The sequence below is a fragment of the Sinocyclocheilus grahami genome, unplaced genomic scaffold (assembly GCF_001515645.1).
Source record: "Sinocyclocheilus grahami isolate Dianchi unplaced genomic scaffold, SAMN03320097.WGS_v1.1 scaffold746.1, whole genome shotgun sequence".
In the NCBI taxonomy this organism is placed as follows: Eukaryota; Metazoa; Chordata; class Actinopteri; order Cypriniformes; family Cyprinidae; genus Sinocyclocheilus; species Sinocyclocheilus grahami.
This window is the reverse complement of record NW_015505925.1, coordinates 447,056-465,821: the sequence shown is the minus strand read 5'-3', so window position 1 is coordinate 465,821 and position 18,766 is coordinate 447,056. Positions and strand designations below refer to the sequence as shown.

The 18,766-nt window shown below is 37.0% G+C and overlaps 1 protein-coding gene across 1 annotated transcript; it reads left to right on the top strand.

Moving 5' to 3' along the window:
- The first annotated feature begins 9,062 nt into the window (after positions 1 to 9,062).
- Positions 9,063 to 18,716, top strand: LOC107560849 (zinc finger protein 239-like). The gene is made up of 3 exons (XM_016245121.1): positions 9,063 to 9,400; positions 16,921 to 17,050; positions 17,330 to 18,716. Exons 1-3 carry the CDS (start codon positions 9,377 to 9,379, stop codon positions 18,175 to 18,177), a joined length of 1,002 nt encoding a protein of 333 aa, XP_016100607.1. The 5' UTR covers positions 9,063 to 9,376; the 3' UTR covers positions 18,178 to 18,716.
- The last annotated feature ends 50 nt before the right edge of the window (positions 18,717 to 18,766 follow it).

Here is an 18,766-nt window from a genome sequence, read left to right as displayed (position 1 = left end):
CCAACAGGAACGAGCGCACTTGACCTTGACGATAGTCCCTTATCTAAAATGTAAATGTTAATTCTTATCTCAGGTCAATTAAATATTAAAGATATAACTTTAATAATGTATTAGTTAATATTGAAATGAACATTTACTAAGATTAATAAATGTTTTATAAGTATTTTTCAATGTTATCAAAAGTAGTGAACTAACTTTAACAAATTGAACCTTAATGTAAAGCGTTATCTATTTCTCTGTCATGAAATGTTGAATTGCTCAGAATTGTTTATAGAACCACAGTTCAGCTCCCCCAAAAAAAGACAAATTATTGTTGCTCGTCTGCCTCTCTTGCAGAGCACATTTGATCGGCACCCTTCCTCATGTGAAGATGATTGATTTCAGCGCGGTCACCAAACAGGAACGGGAGTTGACTTCAGTTTGGCAGAGGAGCAGAAACCCACACAAATCCATGAGTCACAGCAAAGTGGACTGAACCTTCTCCACCCGACATCCTGATACTCTAATAAACATAAATGTGGCGTTACAGCTATGTGAGGTGACTTTAAATGATAAACTAGGTTCCTCCAAAACTGTAAGAAAGTTACAGACCTGGAGTTACTTTAGTCAGCCAGAGTGTTTCTTCATCAGTTGATGATGAAGCCACATGATTAAGTGGTGAAACATCTTAAGCAACAGAGAAATGTCCATTTGTCTAGAAAATCAGTTTCTTTGAGAATTGCAGTAAGCAATTCAAGAATGGATGAACAAAGCATTCTCATTGTACACCAATGTATGTCTGCTACACATGGACTAAGACAAAATTTTAAAAAAGCAACACTTTATAATTTTGAAAGTCTTTAATGCATAATTCCATTCAACAAAAACAGTTTTAAAAGAATATTGTGATTAATTTTTTTGGTACTAGCCTAAGAAATGTTTTCTCTGTAAATCAGGTAGTATTCCACATTTAGGTAACAAACAAACAAACTTGAACACTATTAGTACACTGCAACAGAAAACAAAATATTTGCAGCGCATTTTATCCCTTTAAAAACCTCAAAGAAAGACTAAAGTGCCTTGCCATGATCTAGAGAGCTAATTGTGCCACACTGGTCTGTGAGCTTGCATAAATACATAAAATCAAAATAAATAATTACACAAACATACTGTGTGGCATTTCTGGAAAGAACACTAGTTGTTTTAATTCACTAGTTCTTTCCATGTTTTTCGGCACAACAGCAAAAAGTTAGATGGACCAAGTTAAAGCAATGTAATAATATTTTTTTATTATCTTAAAAGTGGAACAGGCAAGGTAAAAGCATCCCCGTTTGCTTAGCTAAAAACAAGCTATCGATCGCAAAGCCTTACGACTAAGGCATAATGCAGCCAGGGGCCGCCGTAGAGCCGTTTACCCTTCGTATTAATCATTCATCTCGAATCATTTTACACTCTGTACATTAAAGGCATTGACATAAAAACATCATTTACAAACTACGAATTCCAATTCAAACCCGCCTCCCCATCCAAAACATTCAGAGTTGACAGCATGATTATTTGATAGACAGGCCACACTGTTCTGGCTCGGTTTAACCGGGGTTCGCCTTTTCCGTTACGACTGCATGACCATTTGAGGGATATAGGAAAGGTGCATGGTAAGAGAAACACTTTCTCTTCCGTTAAAAGCAATAGCAAAGCCACTTCAGAGGATTCAAAATTAATTACATTTCTGATGTGACACGGCGCATCCCGTGATATTTACCATCCGCCATAAAAACTTTGCTATTGTAAAGACTGTAAAGTAAGTCTGTCCAACACAGCTTTGTTTTCATCTGCGTAAAAATTCAATATGGCATCCAACCTGATTACGATCTATTGGCAAATAGAGGTGAACGATTAGGAAAAACCACAAATGAATGTCTAAAGTTGCAGGACATCCCATGCTTTCAGCTCTTGGGTAGTTAACATTGATAGACTCAAATCTAAACCAGTTGAAAATCTATTTAAAAGAATTTCAAGCAGATCAGCCACAGAAAGCAAATGAGTTAAATAAAGAATTAAAAATAATAAAACGATGGTTAATGCAACATTACATGCATGTTACTCTGGTTAGACAGAAGTATTATTTATGTTGCCCATATTAATCCACATCCCAATCTGAGAATGCATTAGAAATAATGAACTCTAAACCACAGTGATTCAAGAATACTACAGGAGAATTAATTACATTACTGAACCATTACCTACGTGTTAAGATGACCCAGGCAAACTAAGTAAATATACGATTAACTTTAGTACAAGTATAAGAATAATTGAGAAGTCTGGATGTGCTACTTGGTTTAACAATCTCCAACTAATCAGGAAACTGAAAAGCCAAAAGAAGAAGAATCAACAAGAACGAATAAAACGAAACAAAAGCTCACCAAAGCAATCGTAGCAGCTTGACGCCGTTGAGTTTAGCATTTCTGATGTATTTGGTGAAAAAGGGTTTGATTAATGCATGAAAAACTACCAGTAACTAATCAAATGCAACTCGTCAAAGCAAAGATAGTAGATCAGATGTTTTTACCCTCTGGTCTCTCTGCCGTGGCGGGTGACGGATTTACACAAGGAGCTCTGGTTGGGGTGAATTATATTTATCTGCAGGGCATTCAGAGAACAAAGACATGGGCGTCTGCATCTCAAGAAGTTTGGAAGGAGAAGGGAGGAGTGAAAGGGCTAGAAAGAGAGACAGAAACAGAGGAACTGGGGAGGAAGGAGGTCCATCTTTTGAATCATGGTATAGCAAACTGTACCACCAGCTCTTCCTTGGCATCTACTTTGATTTGTGAGATGGCGCTGTAGGCGTACGCAGCAATCTTAGAAACCTGTGGAGGAAAGAAAAGCAATAAATTAAAACTCCAAATAATATGCATAATGTCTAGTGACAGACCAATACATCGACTGATATTCATCACATCGCCAAAAGCCTGATCAATGAAAAATGCACAATTTATGTTATCATTTTTTTACACTTATGTACACTACTGCTCAAAAGTTTGCAGACACTAAACGTTTTTGAAAAGAAATTAACACTTTTATTCAGCAAGGATGCATTTCAATTATCAAAAGTGACAGTAAAGGTATGTATAATGTTAAACAAGATTTCTATTTCAAATAAATGCTGTTCTTTTGAACTTTCTATTCATCATCATAAAAAAGAAAAAACGTTTTACAGTTTCCACAAAAATATTAAGCAGCAGCACAACTTCTTAATATATAAAACATTAATATAGAACACTGAAATAGAAAACCGTTACATTAAATTCTAATTTCACAATATTACTGTTTATACTGTACTAAATGCATCCTTTGTGAACATCATCATCTTTCCAAAATATAATTGTAAATAAATTCCTATTGAACCTCAAACTTCATTACAGTAGCGTATATATAGATTTATGCGTGTATCTTTAAATAAAAAAGTATAAAAACAGCTGTTTATAGCATATATGCATACATTTTAACTGCTACAATTAAACTGCATTTGTTTATTTATATATTGGAATATATATTGCATATTGACTGAATTGATCTCTAGTTTTCACTGTCTGTGAGCAATCACTAATAATTTCCACACCAGGCCTTCGCATGCCAAACACAGTCTAATATACATTGAGAGGGTTATTTAATAACAGAGTCTGACCTGCTGTACATCAGCGTAGGGGACCAGGTCAGCGGCGAGCACCTGGTGAGGTTGGCTGGTCAGTGATGGAAGAGGAACGGGCTTCTTCTGAGACAGCGTTCTGCTCAACACCTCCAGCTTGGTGCTTTAACACCAACGCACACGATTCAGCTTAAACATAACCTATGTGCAAATCTTCACCAGCTCAAAAAAACGGACACATGTAGGCCTGTCGCAATAATCAATATATCGACTTATCGCGTAATATATGTACATGACCTCAATCATTTTTGGTGACGCAATATACCGCCCATTATATTTACTTAAAAATGTATGTCACCGTGTTTTTTACATTCCACTTGCGCCTGTGTCTTTTGCAGCTTCTCGAACATAACATGGTGTAGTTGGTGCTAGTTCAAATTTAAAAAATGCTTCTACAAACAAAGTTTCATCTGCAGATATGGCCTTGTTTAGGGATCTGTGCCTTTGTGCATATGGACATCTGACTGCTGAGTGAGTAGTGATTGTGTTTCTCAGCAATAGTGTGCACACTTCATTTCGGCTTCACCTCTTCATTCTGCACAAAAGAGCCAAAAAGAGGCTGGTCAAAAACATGATCATCGGACCTTCTGAAAAACCAGCGGTTCACTCTTTTGAGCAGGCAATGATGGCCTAAAACAATGACTAAAGAGCTATTTGTCTATGTCACATGCCCTAAGTGAAAATAAAGTTGTGTCAGAGTCAGCAAATTATAACATTTTAAAGGAACATGTTTCGGTGAACTGAACTGAAGTCGCTCTGGTTAACAACATCTGCTAAATGTCTTCTTACATCGTATGTCCAAACATCAACTTCTTACTGAATTGCATCATACAACCCGACTTGAACCTGCTCAAAAGTGATTTATACAAAGAACACATTTCCATTTTTTTGTAACCATTAGTGATTCATGTATAAGGATTTTAGATAGAGATATATATTTGATTAAACTAATTCATTAAAATCAAGTCTATGAAATACAGCACAAGGAGAAAAAAAATCAATTGTGGTCTGAGATCAATAACAATAATAATAAAAGTTTTAGACTGCTTATATAAAATAGATTATAAAATGTAATATAGTAAGGACAACAATGTGAGAATATTTAGAAATTAGATTCTTCTAAAAAAAAAAAATTTAAACGGACCAAAATAATAAATCACAGCTTTTCAATGTGGTCTAAGACTTTTGGACAGTTATACAAAACTAGAAACCTGGATTTGAGAATCCACTGATAATTTAAAGTTTTCCATGAGAGAGCACGAGAAACCCTGTATATATAATTTCCTCATGCATGAGCACATGTCAGGTCTGGGGGTCTGACACCAGCCTATTTCCCAAAACATGCTCTCAATTGATGACATTCCCCATGTTTAATCATCCTGGCACCAGCAAAGTCATTCTGACTAGACAAAAACTTAAATGAAATGAGGCATTAGAGTAAGTTTGTTGTGGTCTTGAAACACACTCAGTACTGGCCTGTTCTTGAAGAATTACAAACACATATCAACATTAACTGTGTGCTGTATGTCATTCTGATTGCAGGAACACAAACAGCACATTCAGCTGTATTTTACATCTGTTTGGGTGTATACTGATTCAATCTTATCTACCTGCTCCGACGTTTCGCTATCGCTGCTGAAACAGCACCCCATGATAGCCGCCCAGCAGGTTTAACCTCTTGTCTGTGTGAGTTTTTCGTCTCAGAAGCGCTTTTTTGTTTTGTTTGTCTGTTGACTGTCAAGCGCTCCGCTGCAAACGCAGGAACATCACATGACAGAACTCCCAGCCAGGTCACGTGACTTCCGTCTCCTCGCCACACCTATTTTTATTTGACTGAGCAGATGCGTTATTTTCCCTTTCGACTATATGAGTTGAAAATAAAATAAAGGTGCGGTAAGCGATTTCAGACGTTTATGTTTAGCTTCTGAATTAAAAACACGAAACGACAGGTAAAGGTTTCTTCTCATTGGCTAAATACTATGGAGGACGAAACCTGCAAAAACAATAAATAAATAAATACACAAATAAATATGCAAATAAATGTGTGTATAAGTACACAAATTCTTGTTTAAATGCATATAGGAATAATTAAACATGTGATTAAAGTAGGCAAATAAATAAAATAAATTGGTGGGCAAATGGACAATGTTTAAGGAAATGCTAAACTCATCCTATTTATTTTCCTTTGATCACTCATTTATTTCTGAATGTAGTTCCGCATTTATTTTTCTTTTATTAAAGCTTCTGTAGCAATCTTTGCATTTGTACTTATTATGGGGAAATTAATTTAATTTAATTAATTTGCCATCTTGTGTTGGTGAGACTTGACTTGACTAATCAAAGTTGAGGTTATGCAAAGAGCGACTTTCGGGAGCGACAACCAATAGGAGTCAAGTCAAGTCACTTTAGGCAGGCGCTTATACAGTACTGATTGTGTCAAAGCAGCCTTACAGTGTCAAACAGGAAAATAGCTTGTCAAGAGTAGCTACATGACTAAAAATTTTCCAGCTAAAATCAATTCATTGATGATTCAGTTGTCGTCATCCAGTTCAGCTCTCTTCAATCAGTCAAGTGTGTCCCCATTTATGAAAATTAACCATGGTTTTATGGTAAATTAATCATGGTATTGCTACACTAACAGTTTAACCATGGTATTTGTAGTAAAACTGTGGTTATACAAATGGTAATCAATAAGCTAAAAAACATGGTTACTACACTTTTACTATAATAAATCCATGGTTAATTTCCGTAAGGGCCAAATCAGTGGAGTACATGTAACTACATTCTGTAGTGGTGTGTTGTTGAGGCATGTCCTATCATTTATGACAAGAGTTTCTCTGTGTCTGGCAACCTGAAAGGACATGAGCGAGATGGATTTGTCTGCTGGTTATGTGTGATTTGTATTCATGGCTTAGTCCATTGTAGTATTATGTTCAATAAAATATTTTATTTGTGATGATCCTGTAGTACTAACTGTAGTTGCCTACAAACGTTTGTCTCAGTCTGTGTTGACACAATGAAATGTGCTTAATGTGAGGATCTCAGACATCGTCCTAATGAATGAGGTGAAAACACATAGGCTTTTCAGCAGCCTATTGGATGATAGTCGTCAGGAGAGATTTTTCAAAATCATTATGTGTATGGAAAATCCTCATAAAACATGAAAACCCTATGTTACCAGGAATTTACAGCAGGTGTCAGCAATACACTAAAGCGTTTTCGAGTTTGCCATAAATATACAAAAGAGCAATTGGCCTGAGGTAGATTGGTTTGTGTAAGAGGAAAAAAGGAGGGCAAAGGAAGGTATAAATCTAAAAATGGTCTTCAACAATCGGATAGCGGAAAAGTATAATGATTACATACAGGTTTATACAGATGGTGCCAAGGAACCAGAGACGGAAGTAACAGGATTGAGTGTGGAGGTTACAAGTAAAGGAATTGGAATTAATAGAAGAACATCTAATATGTTAGGGGTTTATGCAGTGGAAATCGCTGTATGATGGGTGGAAAAGACAGGGCAACATAAAGTTTTGGTTTGTTCAGATTCATCATCATTTTTAGCAAGTATAAGGTCATTCTATTCAAAAAGTCGGCAAGATATATTGTTTGAAGTCCTACAGTCAGTTACAAGAATATATAACCAAGGAAGGCAGATACAATTTTTATGGGTACCAGGACATGTAGGGATAAGGGGAAATGAAATGGCAGATAAATTAGCTAAAACGGCGTTAACAAAAGGAAACATAGAAATGCAAGTAAGTATCAGTAAAGCAGAGGTTAAAAGTGTGATATGGAAGACAATAAATCAAATGTGGCAAGAGAGGTGGGATAGAGAGGGGAAAGGAAGGCATTTATATCAAATCCAGAGGGATGTTAAATGTTCAGTGATTGGTAGTGGAAATCGCAGAGAGGAAATGGTGTTGGTGTGCTTGACTGGCCAGCAAACTCACCAGACCTGAACCCCATAGAGAATCTATGGGGTATTGTCAAGAGGAAAATGAGAAACGAGAGACCAAAAAATGCAGATGAGCTGAAGGCCACTGTCAAAGAAACCTGGGCTTCCATACCACCTCAGCAGTGCCACAAACTGATCACCTCCATGCCACGCCGAATTGAGGCAGTGATTAAAGCAAAAGGAGCCCCTACCAAGTATTGAGTACATGTACAGTAAATGAACATACTTTCCAGAAGGCCAACAATTCACTAAAAAAAAATTTTTTTATTGGTTTTATGAAGTATTCTAATTAGTTGAGATAGTGAATTGGTGGGTTTTTGTTAAATGTGAGCCAAAATCCTCACAATTAAAAGAACCAAAGACTTAAACTACTTCAGTCTGTGTGCATTGAATTTATTTAATACAGGAGTTTCACAATATGAGTTGAATTACTGAAATAAATGAACTTTTCCACGACATTCTAATTTATTGAGATGCACCTGTATAGGGATAAGGGAAAATTAAATGGCAGATAAATTAGCTAAAACGGCGTTAACAAAAGGAATCATAGAAATGCAAGTAAGTATCAGTAAAGCAGAAGTTAAAAGTGTGATACGGAAGGCAATAAATCACATGTGGCAAGAGAGGTGGGATAGAGAGGGGAAAGGAAGGCATTTATATCAAATCCAGAGGGATGTTAAATGTTCAGTGATTGGAAGTGGAAACCGCAGAGAGTAAACAGTCATATCTAGGTTAAGATTGGGACATTGTTTATTAAATAAAACACTCAAGTTGATAGGAAAACATGATACTGGATTGTGTGAGGTTTGCCAGGAAGAGGAGTCAGCGGAGCATGTGGTCTTGAGGTGCAGCAGGTATGAGGTTCAGAGAGAGTTGATGAGGAATAAGTTGAGAGAGATAGAGGTTCAGGACATGACATTAAAAGGGCCATTGAGCACACAAAATAGGGCACAGACTAGAATTCTTATGGATTTCTTAAGGGACACAGGGGGTTTTAATAGAGTATGAAGAGTTATAGGAGCATTGAGGAAGGTTAATATTATTATATAGTAGAATAAGGATTAAGTGTGTGGATTTGTATGCTTGGGGAGAAGGAGGGAATTGGGTGTATTAGTTTGTGAACCTGTTGTCTGATCCACACTCCGGAGCAGATGGTGGCGGTAATGCACCAATTACGCTGGATGCCAACCGCCGTTAAACATTAAGAAGAAGAAGAAGAAGAAGACCAGCAGAAAAGAGAAGTGCGGGAGTCGAGTGTTGAATTTGGTTTGCCAACCGTCAATAAAACACCAAAGAAGAAGAAGAGTGTTGACTTTTTTTTTTTTGTAGAAGTGTCATATTTTCACTGGATGCCGTATATTTCCAGGTTTCATGCGACAGATGTTCCCATTTACAGAAAAAGAGAAGTGCGGGAGTCGAGTGTTGAATTTGGTTTGCCAACCGTCAATAAAACACCAAAGAAGAAGAAGAAGAGTGTTGACTTTTTTTTTTTTGTAGAAGTGTCATATTTTCACTGGATGCCGTATATTTCCAGGTTTCATGCGACAGATGTTCCCATTTACAGAGTCTGACGTTATCCCGTTTTACATGGCTCAGCAGTTCACCAGGAAAGGTTGGGAATGTTTACATAATTCTCAGGAGAAGCTCCAGGTGTAGCAGATGAAAACTGGTAAAGACAGAGTTAATTAAAGAGGAGATTGAAGACATGAGTGATCCAGAACCATCCAGAATAAAACATGAAGATACTGAGGAACGAACAGGTTGCTTTCCATTCTCGATTCTTCACTTTTGACTGTTTTGGCAGCTGTGAAATAATGATCAGTATATGGATGATAAATGATACAGAAATGCATTTAAATCAGTGGTTCCCAACCCTGGTCCTGGAGGCACCCCAACACTGCACATTTTGCATGTCTCCTTTCTCTGACGCACCGATTTCAGGTCTTGAAGTCTCTACTAATGAGCTGACGGTCTGAATCAGGTGTGTTTGATTAAGGAGACATGCAAACCGTGCAGTGTTGGGGTGCCTCAAGGACCAGGGTTGGGAACCACTGATTTAAATGATCATAACACCGGTGCAGCAGTAACAAGTGAATGACAGAACTATAATTTGGAACATTAAATATCTGATACCTGATCTGTGGTTTTCTGCTGTTAAATCAGGATTCAGTTTTCACATTTATCCACCTTAAAGTGATTGTTAGTATTATTGTATGTTTATCCAAAGATGACAAATTGAGTACTTTATTGTCATGACAAATATTTGTACATTTGTATTGTCAAAGTAATTGCTGGGTTCCTGCATAAAATTACAATGAGAATGGTACAAAACAATTTATCTCACAATAAGTGAAACCATAGTCTGACAGAAACAGAGCCGTAACGTTTAAATGAGCAGCTGAAAAGCCAATCGTTCCCAGTTTTCTCCTCATGCATTATGATGATGTCTGAGATCTTCTGTAAATCAGCACATTAAGCACATTTCATTGTGTGTCAGCAGACTGAGACAAACTACAGGATCATCACTTTATGTGATAATCACCTATTCTTTACCCCTCAGGTTAAACATGATATAAAGTACTGTTAAAGACTACAAAAACCATACCTGCACTCGTCATGTTGTTGACATTGAAATAGCATAAATTAACTTTTTCATTTAGACTGCATGCATGTCTGCCATTTTTGTTCAGACCAGTTATTTATGAGATCATTGAAATGCAAGGTTTATAATTTTATCAAATGTTTTAGTTTTGTCAAATGTGTTTTTGTTTTCCTGGTTAAGCACAAGCCCTGCACCACCGCTGTATTCATTGGTCAACTTAATCACTCAGTCAGCTGCCAACAAAATTTTTGGGAGGCAAATGATCAGTGAGAGCAGAACGAATGTCACACGTTTTAAACTCAATAAATAAAATGGTAAAATGCATATATCAAGTGCATGCTCTCGCAGATGAAAACGGAGAACAAAACAGCGTTGGATGAAGTGGATTAGAGCCCTGCACGGGCCTCAAATATAGGCCCTGGCCCGTCTTTTTTCCCCTTTTCCCAAAAAAGCTTATACTAGGCTACTGTTTCAGCTATTAAAATAGTTCAGTTTTGTATGTAGTAGAAAAGTTATTATATTTCATTTTGTTTTTTATAAAGTTAATTTAGAAAAACATTTAGAGCATTTTTTGTTCGTTAAATGTAAGTTGTTGTTATTTAAGTAATGACAAAGTGGCCAGCGGCACACAGTGAATTGATCATAGCCTATATGATCAATTTAGCATTCTCAAATCATCACGACTTGCCTAAAATAAAGTCTATATATAAAACAGTTCAAGCATATCACAATGTTAGTTTAAATGTTTAACCTAGATAAATGTGCGTTGTTAGACGCATATCCAATCGTTTGTGTAGAGAGTGGAAGCTGAAGCGCGCTCTGCAGCACATGGAGGCGCCAGCGCCATCACTTGCATTTTTTTTCTAACAGTGGAAACAACTTAAAATACGCAGTCATTTTTGATAACATTACCTCAAAAAAGTAAGAGTAATACATCATTCTAAACTGTAAAGGGTATAGTTTTATTTGTGTGCACTCACAATATCAACAAAACTTTGTGCTTTTATAAAATAAAGAAAACAAACGCTTTCTGCCGTCTTGGTCTTGAACAGGAGCGCTTCACAGTGATGAACCACCTCACAGAATTGTCTCACAGATATGATAAAAATATATAGAAAGCTTTAAATTACTACTTTAAAACGAAATAATTCAAATTGAAAATAGAAACTATTCTGTTATGTAATCCATGCATTTCTCTCTAAAGGCACATCCAATGAGGAAATGACGAGTCATTTTTTCATCACCATAATTGATGGATGTCTAAAATATAAAAATTAAGAAAAAGCCTAAAACAGGCCCGATTTATAATTTGCGTTTTATTTTATAATTCTGTACAATTAAAAAATAAAACAAATTATAATGGCATATATGTAAAACTTTGTCCTATAATTGTATAGCTGCTTATATTTTCTGATGTTTATGTTGCTCTGTTCTCTGAATACCTTAAAATAAGGTAAAATCCTTAAAGGATTTACTGCAGCGCAATTTTGTCTGATGTGAATTATTTATTAGCCTATTTTTTTTTCCACTGCAGCAAATGCTTTAAAAATTACTTAATTGCATTCCAGATGCTTTTAAAGTACTTTTCACTATTAATATTACGGGTAGCTTGAATGTAAAACATTGTCATGAATTTGTTGTATTCCCATTTGTAAAATAGCCAAGCCAACAAATTAATTGTTGTAGACTATCCCGATCTCATGAAAGTGCACATAGCACGATTTTCTGCTTCTATTTGGCGTAATATTTATATGCAGAAATTGACTTTGGCATGCAAAAGACTGATACATTCATAATTAATGGCATGGCTGGGTCACTCGATAGAAATACGGGACACACAGGCCTATAATAACTGCTGAAATGTTTGCGGGGCAAATCTCAGGTCAGTCTGAGCGCTCATGGTACGCACCGTGCGTACAGTCCGTACATGTGCAGGCGCCACTGCTGACAATCAAACTAAAAAAACAACAAACAAAAAAGTGCATAATATTAACAGATGAACTATGCTCATATTTATAGTTCCAAACAGTCAGTAAGCGTCAGGTGCTTGTAAACACTGTTTTGTACTCATTTATTGACGAGTCTGCTGCGGTACGGCCCACTGAATGCGCTGCTTCTCTGCCGCTCACTGCACAGAACAGGGTTGCCGTGATTTTGCCAAGTAAGACATGTTCCTGGATCAACATCTTTTGATCAACATTCCTGTCCAAAAATACAGACTTAACCCAGTCCCCACCCCTAAACCTAACCTTACCTATAATTTATTCCTAAAATCAAAGGGAAATTATAGCTGATTAACAAGGGAGTAGAAGCACCTAACTCTGATTGTAAGCCTAAAACTGACATTTCCTGAAACGTTATCTCTCAATTTTGATTGGTTGATTGGAATGATGTTCCAGGATCAACATGGATGTTGATCCAGGAACATGTTGTACTTGGTCAAATCACGCAGAGATCACGCACTGCACCGGGAGAGTCAGACCCTGCGCTCGCGGGGCAGCACTGGCGACAACTGATCGATGGCTAAGGTTTATCCAAAAAGAAGTCGCTAGGTTTGTCAGTATATTCTATGGAAAAAAGCAGCTGAAAGGGTCTGAAAGTTGCTAAATCTAGTGCTAAAGTCACGCTTGTGTGTGTGTGAGACGCGGGAGCTGATGGCAGGGGGCCGTGGATATTTGTGGCGGTCAGTGTGGATATTGTGGATGAGTTCTTCTGTGTCATCACGTTCTATTAGTTCTACAGCTTCAGTTTCGGAACTTTCACGCTTAGTAACACATACAGCTGTTCCCTCACCACAGTGCAGCAGTGAAAAGAGACTCCTCTCAGACAGTCGCGTTCCGAACGTTGTTTAAACGACATGCTATAATTCTTATTATGCTATATTATACTATAACAGTATATTGCGGTATTTAAAAAGTTCATATCATAAGAAAAATAAACACCGGTATTCGGTATGAACCGGTATAACCCCCAGCACTAGCTTGTTGCATTAAATTCCAATGGTGATGCTTCAAAAATGGGGAAAAAAGCCCTTTTTGTATTTTTTTCTTAAGTTTGCATGCCTGTAACTCAATATTAAGGATATCTCAGTATCCTTTTATGAACTGGTTTTTAAACTTTTCTTTTTGTATCATAATTTTTAAGGCCTAATATGGTAATTTGGTTTGATAGAAAAAAGGATGCATAGTTTCAAGATTATTTGTTCTTCAGACATTCCTCTTTAAATAGGCCCAAGTAAAATGAGGATTCCAAAAGAAAACTTTTTAAGATCTAGAATCTAAAATCATATTAAGATATCTTTTATTTCTTCAGTCACAAGCACACCATCTTTGGTAAAATAATATTTTTGGCATTCACACAGGTATGTTTAATGCAGTTGTTTTGATAGAGGGAAACAAGATGCATATCTAGTTTCAACATTTCATCTTCTTCAGATGTTCCTCTTTAAAATACAAAAAGTTATTAGCTATTAAATGTATTTCATATCTCCATATCTTCAGAATTGAACCATATATCGTCTTAAAAATAAGAATATTGAAAGAAATATGTAGTGAATTTGCTTTCGCCGACATAGGGAGGCGAAATAGTGTAGTGATGGGTACTCACTTCACCAATGACATTATGATTTTTGGATCACTTGTCACTTAAGGTGCGGTTATGAGTACATCACATAAAAAAGATTGGTGGAATCTTTAACTTGTAGAACTTTCTGTATCATCAACACAAGGAAGACACAAATGTAATAAAATAGATTTTATTAAGAAAAAAAGAGTAATCAACAACTAATAAATAAATACCATAAGTGAAATAAGAATAGAGTGCATAAGATGCATTAAATTCAAGTGATTATGTTGGGTGTTGTTAGTCAGAGCTACGTTATCTGGAGAGATAAACTGTTGCTACTCTGAAACAAATAAGGTGAAGAACCTTATTATGCATCTAACAAATATGTGAAAGATTATTTGTTATCAACTGCAATCAGCTATATAATAGCTAATGTAAATGAGAAAAATCATATACTGATAATATACAACAATGCCAAGGACTCTGGAAGAGGTTTTGATAAGTGATAGTTACATTCTCTGCGATCGAGTGAGCGGTGACTTCTTCCACTGGTTGTGCTGGTAACAATGCAGTGGGCAAAGGAGCAGGAATCCGTTTCAACAGCCTTGAACACGAAGCACTGTAGGATGCTGATCTCATGGAGCACCAAAGGGTCCTAAAATCTGGAACACACAGATGTGGCCCTGGAGTAGGTGCAGAAGGTCCTTCCTAGAACACGTAAGCAAAAGTACCTTGAAGTGAAGGTTTGCTAGCCGTAGCTTAACCTTGTTGCAAATGTTTGTATGTCTTCTGCCTCTCTGGGCTAGAGACTCAGAACTTGGTCAATTCACTTTGTTTCACTAGGATGGAGACTCTGGACTGCTGCATCTGTTGTTGTCTCGCTGGACGAATACTCTAAACGTAGAATATCTCTCCTCACCAGCTGGAGGCTCAGAACTGGTCGTATCTGTTTCTGCCTCACAAGCTGGAGACTCAGGACTTGGTATCTGTTATTGCCTCTTCCCGCATGGCCCAGAGGCTCAGAATGTTGATGTGTCTGTCTCAGGATGGGAGACTCAGAACAAGTGTATCTGCTAGTGTCTCACCCTTGCAGGCCGGAGACTCAGCTATTGTCTCTCTGGATGGGAGACTCAGAATGGGTTGTTTCGGTTGCTGCCTTCCCTGTAACAGGCCGGAGACTCAGAACAAAGTGTCTTTTGGGAAGGTACCTTTATCTCCTTCTGATGAGGAGGAGATTGCAATTTGGCACTTCTCCATTTCCAGGCTGTGATTGGCTGTTTCCATCAGAGTGGGGGACATGGGCTTTGTCCAAATACCCACACTTGCAGTCTTTGCACTTGACCACTTGATTACTTAAATTATGTATTTCCTGTATTTGGCCGAAGTCTTCAAGTGGGTGTGAAGACCACAAGTGTGTGTCGAACTTTTCATTACCTGATGGGACACACTTACAGTGTTGTAAAAATGCAAGTGTTTATATAGCTTTATTTTAATTTTAATTTGAAATACTTTGCATTTTAAAATCAACTTCTAAATGTCTGTTCAGTAGTCCCTATAACATGACATAATTTTAATTTGTGGTGCTTCTAATTGAGTGATAAAAAGCAGTTGCAAATGTTGTACAAAATAAATATCACCACAACTCATCTTTGCACCAATAAAAGTAAAAACACTTTTTCTACCAAATTATTTGTAATATCTAATTATTATATTAATATTTAACTTGCATTGGAAAGGTTTCCGTGACCTCTCGCGAGATCTCGGCAAAAAGTCTCATGATTTATTTCCAGAACATGATGCATGATGGGTGGCCAAGACCGCGAGTGTGGGTATTTGGACAAGGGGTATGGTGTGGCCCACCCTTCTTACCTCTTGTGGAACTTATTTGCATTGACCAAACACACATTTAGAAAAGTGTCACTAAAGTTTTACTAATGCAGTATTCACTTATCAAACCACAACCAAAATACCTTTGGCAATGTTACAAACACATTAAGTCCAAATATGATAGAAGATTGAACTGTCATGCATGCATTCATTCGTCCATTAACAGCTGAGTTTGTGTAAGATGTTGCACGACACGTCGCTGTCACTGAGAATGCTTATTTCTCTGAATAAGTATAAGATGTGTGTTGTAGTTTGCATCAGTTTGAGAACATATGGATTTGGATGGAACTCTGTGATCTCTTTTTTTTGTTGTTGTTTCACCCACTGCTGCTGGGTCCAGAGGTCCTAAGGAATTTTATGGTGGTCACAGGCCAAAACCTTAGGGCAGAAACTGCATTTTGACCAATGAGAAGTCCTGTCCTTCCTGGGCTTTGTACCAAAGGTCTCCTTCTTGCCCTCTAAGAGGTGTCTGGCTGTTGTCCTTGCATCTTTATCTGATGGTGTTGGACAGTTTGCTTATGGTAGTCCACCAAGATCCAGTCAAAATGTAGCAAACCTTTGTCCACTATTGGTACCGCCATAAACTGGGCCCTGGAATGTGCTGTCCACTATAAATGTTTGTTAAGAACAATACTTAAAACTGTACTGAGATATCTTTAATACTTGTTGAGATACAGGAGGGCAAACTTAGGGGGGAAAAACTTAAAAAGTGCTTTTTCCCATTCTCGAACCGTCACAATGCAACAAGTATTGCCAAAAGTCAACCGATTGTACTAATAGAATTAGCAATCTCTGTTTAGAAATAAAGTAATGATGCTTCCATCTTCCTAAAGTAATTTTTTTCACCCTGAAATTTGGCTCCAAATTCCAGATAAAACCCGTTGTTTCGACTGTCCTCTACAAAATAATGGATTACTCAAAAATATATAAATAAATATTCATCCAATATCCATTCTTTTTTCTGTGTGTGTCTTTCATCTCAATTTATGTTTGTCTTTCTTCTAAAAAATATGAACAAACCCAAAAATTTGAGTTGGGAAGTTTCTGAAATTTGTTTGTTTATCACTATACTAAGGTCACGGGTTTGTACTGGATTTGTTTCAGTGTTGTGTAGGCGATCAATGTGACTGACACGACCAATGAAATCTTTAGAATCTGTGGTGGGCAGGGTTTGTGCTTTAACTGGGTTAAAAAGGTGAGGGATAGTCACATCATCCTTCATGACAGGTACGAACTCCAGGTGCAGCAGCTGAAATCTGTGACATGGTAAAGATGGAGTTTGTTAAAGAGGAGATTGAAGACATGAGTGATCCAGAACCATCCAGAATAAAACATGAAGATACTGAAGAACAAACAGGTTGGTGTCCATTCTTGATTCTTTATTGGTGACTGCTGAGAAACATTAAAGCTGTTGTTAACAATATTTAGTGGCTGTTAAATAATGAGCATTATGATTAATAGATTATCATCTAAATTATCATATCCACATTTTAATTGTATTAACAAGGAATGACAGAACTAACTTTTGGCACATCAAAGATCTGATCCTTGATGCTCCGATAAATATGTGACCTTGTTTGATTTCTGCTATTAAATCAGTTCCACTGATTTTAACCATATCATTTGTTTATTTTAGACTGGATTGAAGTAAAACAGCAAAGACATGAGGTGAATGAAGTGGAGGAACATTGTGAAATCAAAACTTTAAGAAAAAAAGCCAAACAGCTGCACACCTGCTCACAGTGTGGAAAGAGTTTCAGAGACAAAGAAAACCTTAAAGGACACATGAGAATCCACACTGGAGAGAAACCATACACATGCCCTCAGTGTGGAAAGAGTTTTGCTGATGCAGCAAATCTCCGTAAACATCTGCTCTTTCACTCTGAGGACAAGCCTTTTAACTGTGATCAGTGTGGTAAAAAGTTTATTTCACCATCAGGTCTAAAAAGTCACATGACCGTTCATTCAGATGAGAAGCCTCATGTTTGTTCTTTCTGTGGAAAGAGTTTTTCATGGCTGATCAGTTATAAACAGCACCAGAAAATGCATAATGAAGTGAAAGATCATGTGTGTTGTGAGTGTGGAAAGAGCTTTACTAGAGTTTGCAATCTGAAACGGCACCAAATGATTCACACTGGAGAAAAACCTTACAAGTGCTCATATTGTGACAAGAGTTTCACTCAGTCTGGAAGCCTGAAAGCACATCTGCGACTTCATACTGGAGAGAAACCGTATCACTGTATTCAGTGTGGAAAGAGTTTTACTGCAGCAGCAGGTCTTAGTTATCATCTGCACATTCCTTCTGGAGAAAAGCCGTTTAGCTGTGATCAGTGTGGTAAAAAGTTTATTTCATCATCATGTCTAAAAAGTCACCTGACAGTTCATTCAGATGAGAAGCCTCATGTGTGTTCTTACTGTGGGAAAAGTTTTTCAAGCCTGCGCAGTTGTAAAAAGCACCAGAAAGCGCATGATAAAAGATCATGATGAGAGATCGTGTATGTTGTGAGTGTGGAAAGAGCTTTTCTACAGCTGTCTATCTGAAACAGCACCAAAGGATTCACACTTAAGAAAAATCTTACAAGTGCTCACATTGTGTGACAAGTTTCATTCGGTCTGAACACCTGAAAATACATGAGCGAGTTCATTCTGGAGAGAAGCCGTATCATTGTACTCAGTGTGGAGAGAATTTCACTCAGTCAGCAAATCTAGTGACTCGTATTAAAAAGCATTGTTTTGTGTCTGAGTGAGCAAAGGTTTTTTTTACAAGATTCAATATTTCAAAGAAATATTGTGAGATTCAGATATAGTAAATATGAGATTAGCTCAAATGATTCGTTTTGCTGTGAAATGCCACAAGATTTGTGATGGGTTTTTTTCTGTTTTGTTGGAGAATAGCAAAAGTTTTTAGTCACATGTATATACTGTATGTGTGTTTGTTCTTTGATTGAATGCTTCCTCATTAAGACATTGACAAAGAAACACCCAAATAAAACTGGACAAATATGTAAGAAAACTCAATGACCAGTCTTGTTATATAAAACTTTTTTTTTCAAAGATATAAATTTTTTTAAGT

Excerpts from the sequence above, each read along its gene's own strand:
- LOC107560849 (XM_016245121.1), top strand. The coding sequence starts at position 9,377 with ATGAAGATACTGAGGAACGAACAG. Across the intron at positions 9,401-16,920 it reads AGATACTGAGGAACGAACAG|GTACGAACTCCAGGTGCAGC; the intron begins GTTGCTTTCCAT and ends CCTTCATGACAG. Across the intron at positions 17,051-17,329 it reads AGATACTGAAGAACAAACAG|ACTGGATTGAAGTAAAACAG; the intron begins GTTGGTGTCCAT and ends TGTTTATTTTAG.